The following is a 6,769-nucleotide window of genomic DNA, read 5'->3' as shown; positions in this document are numbered from 1 at the left end:
TACTGAATGTTATTGTCTGTTACTATAAAATCCAAATTATTTAAATTAATATTTATTCATTAATTTGCAAAAATAAAAAATGAACTTTTCTCAATTTTTTCAATATTAATGATCATAAAAATTATGTTGCATTTTATACACCCAGTAATTATGATGTACAATTTCCTTCATATTGAGAGGATAAAACTTTGAAATAGACGATGATTTTATGTGCGTTCTAAATTTTTGGCAAAATATCAAGCTCGATCTCGCGACTTTAATTTTTCCACCGATAATGTTCATCCACGTCATTCCATCCGCCGCCACCGGAAAAAGTTCTTTCGTTAATTCCATGACGACACGAAGCACAAGCAGTTTAAAAACTAATAAGTAACTTCCGCCAATGGCCTCGTCTGCTATCTTTTTCTTCATCTCACTATACATTCTTCATGTCACCGGTTTTTTCCTTTATTCATTCTTCCGCTCTTTTTGCTATGAAAACAAATTCTTCCATTCTGTCGCTTTGTCTCCACATATATACAAGGTGCCTAATACGAAATGATTTAATGACATGGTTTATGGAGTATCAGAGATAAAAGAAATATTTTAAACATTATAAATTATTTTTTCCCCAGTAATATCTTTCTTTTATATGAATTTAATCAACAAATTTAATTAATAATTTAATTAGTAATTTAATTAATTATTAATAACTAACTTTTTTAAAATTTTACTAAATTTTTATTATTAATTTGTGAAAAATGTATGCACAAAGAAAGTCAATCAAAATAAAAAAAAACTTGAATTAAATCAATAAAAATAAATTAGCTTATTATTAATTTTTATTCATTCCATTTCTTATTATTATATTTTGTATTTTTTTTTTTAGACTACTTTATATATATATATATGCATTAGCAGTCGCGCAGGAATGACTAATTGCTGCAAATGTATTTTCTCTCGGTCACGAAATTCACTTGTAGCCGACAGAATGACTCGACAAAGCTAATCCCTACCGAGTTTCTCGCCCCCTAATGTCCAAGTCTCATAAACTCGACGAATCTCTTGATGCGTGCTAAGATTTAGTTAAAAAAGAAGGAACGAGCCACGGAGGGATGAGTGCCGGTTACTCTGCCGTTCGACAGTCCGGATTATTGCAGTATTAACTCTCTCGACAAGATTCTAAAGTTTTCTTGCGAAATCTTAGCGACTCGTCTTCGACGCTTCTTCGTATTTACTATAAATGCGATAATGATGGATATTTAATCTATACTTGATAAATGAATTACAACTCACAATTTCTGTGATAATGGTTTAGTTATGATTCTATAAAGATGAATGAATAATTGAGAAGTTAAGATGCGAAATATGTTAAATATAAATTTTTACTTGTGTGAGAAACTCAAAAAATGTATAATCTTAAACAATTGAAAATTTTTATTTTTTGAAGTTTGATATGGAGTTTGATATACAGAGTGTTCCATTTTTAAAAATATGCTTAAATATACAAAAAACGACGCGTTTTAGAAAAAAATGTTTCGAACAATAGTTGTTTGATTTTGGTATGATATATATATATATATAATAAATAACTTCTGTGAATTATTAATGGTAGAGCAATTTGTTTGTTTAAATTGAATATTTTATACTATTTTAAAGAGGTTTTATATACTTTTTTCTGCAACATTTAAAAAAAATGACACATCTGGTGCTTGCGCCCAGTCGTGCAATCGTGCAAATCGATTTGAAACGAGTGTTTAAAAGAGTGATACGTTGGGAAAGACCGTGATAGATACGCGCGAGCGCATCGGCAGGCGGTGGCCGAAGTTAGACCACCCGCCTACAAGCCGCGGCAATAAAATGAATTTATCGATGCCGCAAAATAGCGGCTCCTTACTCGCCTTCCTCCCGCGGTCGTACTTCATTTTGCCGATATTAAATGCTGTAAATTCAGACCGCCACTTTCATCCTTCTCCCCTCTCCTTGCTCAGTTCGCGCCCTCAGTTCGCTTCCATCGCCGCTGGATGCGGCGTTTAGTGTGATCGATGGACTTTTCTTTATTGCGTGAATGCAACGATTTTATCATATGACATCGAACTCGTCTTAACGTGTAAATAAAAAGTATTTTGCCCTAGTGTTAAATCTTGACTAAACTTATATTACGATAGAAGTGTAAATCAGAGGGATTAGAGAATTTCTCTCAGTTTATCAAAACTTTTTATAATTTTAGTAAAAATTATCTATAATTTCTATAACTTATCTATAATCTATGATAGAGAGCTACATTACATAAAATAAACTAAAAAATTTATTACCAAAAGAAAGCACTATTATTATTATTTCACATTATAGAAGAATATATGATGCACTCCTTTCCAGTTATATTGCATCACAGCTACATTATCTATATACTAAAACAATTTCATATTATTTTATATTTATTTTAATAAAATAATTATATTACGGCTAACTCAGATACACATATTATATTATTGTATCTTCATTATGCAATAAGCAAATACAATTATATTGCATTGCAATTATATTACATTATTCAATCGACATGATTATCACTTGGGAAAGTGCTATTGCTGATTTCACGAGCGTGGGATTTATTAGATAAAATCACAATAATCATAAGCTCAATCGATTGTCGTGTCACGTCATTGATCGCGATCGCGTTTCACGCCGGAATTTCATTCAAATTGCATTTTGTCGACGGTAGCGTTTAGCATAAAAAAATATCGGACTCCTTGTAATAAAATTCGTAAAAGCGAGATGCGTGGCCAGGCGAGCTTACGCAAAAATCCAATCATTCGCGTATAACATAACGAAAGAAAAATAACGCGACGTTGGCCACGTACTCGAGCATTGTTGCATAAAATTTCAAATCGACGCCGAGAATTTCGCCCAATCGAACAATCAAGTCATGGATTTATATTATAACTTGTAGGCGACAATGAAGCAAATATCGGTCACTTGCTTTATTACGTAAGTTTTAATTTGAAGTTCATAAAACAACGAACATATATGATTTATCTGCGCGTCGCTACTCGATTATCGTTCCCGATCGATTTAAAGAAAGATTTATGATAGGCATATAATACAATTGCTTTACTTAGAAGACTCTTAATTACAATTAAGTGTTTTGTATTACAAGTAAATCATTGAGATTAGAAGCAATTAGACATAATGAATATTTTTGAAATTTATTATTCGCAGAAAATGAAATATATAACAACAGAAAGATAATTAATGTAATAAAAAATTACTAAGTACTAAATTACTAAAATTACTACTACTAAAATTACTAAAAATTACTAAATTACTAAAATTACTAATTACTAATTACTACCATATTTTATGTTAATTAAATTTTACAAAGAATTATACATTTAAAATTATTGAAATATTTTAAAATTTTTTCTCAAATTTTCGTTGTTTGAATTATTTAATGCATAATTTTTAATCACATTTTTACTAAAATTTTTCCAACATTTGAAAACAAGAACTAATTTTTAATCGGCTTTAACGGTTAATTAGTCAAATTAATTTCATTTAGCTGATAAATTAATGTAACAGATAAATTGGCGGCGATATATGCATAAATGTACAATACTTGCTATTAATTATGCATCGACAATAAAACGTTTTTAATATTATTGCAAATCGTTCGACATAATAAATATAACAGATTACTAATAGTTGTCTTACAATTAATATGATATGATTTCTACACATAATATATAACATACTTTACGTAGTATTTTATATTCACGTGTTTGTATTTCTGCAAAAGAACTTTTCTTAGCATTTCGACTTGTTCTGGATTCTGAATCTCACAAATAATCCGAACATCGACGCTGAACATATCCGATGTTGACCAAACTGGCTCGTACGTGATTTTCAATAAGGAAATGTTCATCATTTTTAACAACTTGGAGAGTTCTGCTTTGGAGAAAAGCAATTCCGAGGTTTGCAACGTAGCTTTTATGAGGCGACCCTGATAGGCTAATCCTCGTCCCAGGCATTTAGACAGGACAGTAGTATTGATATTACCGTTGGCCAATATTATCATCACTCTGATGCACATAAAATTACAATATTAGAAATTTCTATGGACTATCATAATTTAATTGGAAATATTTACATCACAATTTTTACTATCGGATGCGGAATGTAAATTTCAAAGTTAAAGATTGAAAAATATGAAAAATAAATACTAGTATAAATAATTTGGAAAAAAAATTATCAAATTTACAAAAAAAATTTACCGTTTTCCTTTCAATTCGTCTAAGAGCTCTTCAGATAACATAAACGCTAAACCGATCGCTCCAACACCGTCGACGATATATTTTTTCTTTTCAAATAACTGTACAATCGCGTTTGCTATCCATTCGTATTTTACGGCGAAAATACCATCGATCAATTTTTTCCAGCGTGCTGCAGTTACAAGTATATGAAATGCCTTAGAACCGACTGTGGGGACTGCTAGTTCATCAGCTATGTTGGTTTTTATACTTGTTTCACGCATTTTGTTCTCATTGAAGACATCTCTAAAACTTGAATAGTTCTCTGCTTCGACTCCCTAATATTTAGAATAATTTATTATTTACACATTTTTATCTTATAATTGTCTTTTGTTTTAATTGGCTTTTCTTCGAACACTCAAGTAACTAATTAGATTGAAATGTAAAATAATAATCTGTTGACAACTATTAACTTACGTAAACTTTCACCCATGGACTATGTCGTTTGATAACCAATGCAATACTCGCTAATAATCCACCACCGTCACAAGGTACCACCACCGCATCGATATTATTGACTTAATTGCATATTTCCAAGCCTAAAGTTCCTTGGCCAATAATTACATCCAGATCGTCGTATCTGTTTCAAAAGTTTCAATAAGGAAAAATTATTATCAAGATTAACACAAAAATTTCTTGGAACGATAAGATATATGATTAACAAATAATGATATAAAATAGAATTAAATTCATTAGACAGAGAAGACATTTATGAAAATATTTTTTTAACGACAATATTTCAAGAATTTAGATAGCTACCCGTCAATGTAATGCAGTTTCTCGGTTGATGCTTGCAATAGATAGAGATTCTATTAAATTGTCACCCTCAATGTGCACTTTTACATGATCATATTCCTGACACGTCCATGACCGTCGTCATTGGCGTTATTTTTGGCAGCGCCACTGTTACCGGTATCTTCAGCTTATCTCCGTAATGACAAAGAGACAATGCGTGATTACCTATCGAGGCCATTATTACTACCTTTTTGTTTTTGTGCGTCCGAAAGATTCAGCAGAGCATAAAGTATACCGCGTGCTTTGAAGCTGTTGGTGACTTGGCGAAACTCTTTCTTCATATAAAGTATGATACCCATGTTGTCCAACAAGTGTGATTCCTAAAGTAACCACATTAGATTATTAGATTTAATTTAATATTCATTGATTCTTTAAACAATATTTTAACTATTACCATGTAGTCAATTTAGCATTTAGATTTTATTTTCTCTTGTGTAATATATTTTATTCTTTTTTATTTATGCTATTAATAATTAGATTTATTCTAAATTACTTGTTAATATATTTGATTTTGAGATCAGACTTTCTTTATTGATATTTCTTATTTTTGCATATTACACGTATATATAGATCCTAGGATTTCTGAATTTCTGAGATTTTTTAAATTTTCATATAATAAGTAAATAGTGTAATATACTTAATATCTTATATTATCAACTTTTTCCAATTTTGCCAAGTGCTAATTGAAAACAAAATTAAATATTCTTACCTTGCAAGGCGTTTCGATAATTTTATCTTTTATTTGAAACGCTGCAAAGTTGATTTTATCCGTTATTTCAGTATTACTTGGAATAACAATTATTTTCTGAAAGATGAAAGTCTTTTTCATAATCAAAATAAATCGTAATCACACGTATCGTACCTTATCTGCTCTTTTCTTCGGCGAAATATTCATTTTCTTTAGATGAAATAATTGGAGATAATTCTGCACTATGTGATATCAAACTCGACTTGGTTCTTTTTGAAAATCGATGCTCTCTTCAAGAAGAACAGACGAACTTATCGTCAACACAAGACACTTTCAACCTTTTCCAACGTTTTTATTTGTTTTCTTCGCGGTATAATCGTGTTGTCTCTATAAGCTCCGTGAAAATAATTATGGCATTATTGTGTTGTTTCTAAGCTCTGAGAGAAAATAAGTGATGTGAAACATGTACAAACTTTATTATTTTCGCGTTCTATAAATGTAGATAATTTTTATTTTTAAGCTCTTTAACTTTTAACTTTTATTGATTTTGCCACTTGTTTGTGCTGTTAAAATTCTGCAAAGTAGTTGTGTTTAATTTTGTATTATTTTAATTAGTCATTAATCATAATTCTTAAATATTAATGCAACTAACTTTTTTATTTCAAGTTATACTATCGAGTAATGTTTTAATGATTCCATGATATTTTTTATTAAAATCGTGAAATTTGAATTTGTAATGCTTTACAAAGTGTCATTTGAAAAAGAAAAAAATTGGTTACACGTGATCGTAAGCATAGCCAGTCCGAATAATTCTGTCGCAAAATGCAGATAAAAAAAAAACGCGAGACTTTACGTATGCATAAATTCACAGCCATCAACGCGTGTCTTTTGCCGGCTTCGCTGAGCTATCTGCATACTGTGTGTGCGAGCATAAACGAGCATCGTTACGCTTGCATCAGCATCAAAGGCAAATACGATGAGCGAAGCACGGGGCACG

At 30.5% G+C, this 6,769-nt stretch overlaps 1 protein-coding gene across 1 annotated transcript; it reads right to left on the bottom strand.

Moving 5' to 3' along the window:
- Positions 1-2,966: 2,966 nt before the first annotated feature.
- Positions 2,967-6,747, bottom strand: LOC105670718 (L-threonine dehydratase catabolic TdcB-like). Its single transcript, XM_067347877.1, is given in 8 exon segments — positions 2,967-4,061; positions 4,254-4,567; positions 4,707-4,869; positions 4,917-4,924; positions 5,085-5,153; positions 5,155-5,268; positions 5,270-5,404; positions 5,947-6,747. Coding segments are annotated over 8 exon segments (1,185 nt in total). The 5' UTR covers positions 5,980-6,747; the 3' UTR covers positions 2,967-3,712.
- Between the last annotated feature and the right edge of the window lie 22 nt (positions 6,748-6,769).

This window comes from Linepithema humile, chromosome 1, assembly GCF_040581485.1.
Source record: "Linepithema humile isolate Giens D197 chromosome 1, Lhum_UNIL_v1.0, whole genome shotgun sequence".
Classification (NCBI taxonomy): Eukaryota; Metazoa; Arthropoda; class Insecta; order Hymenoptera; family Formicidae; genus Linepithema; species Linepithema humile.
This window is presented reverse-complemented; position numbering and strand designations above follow the sequence as displayed.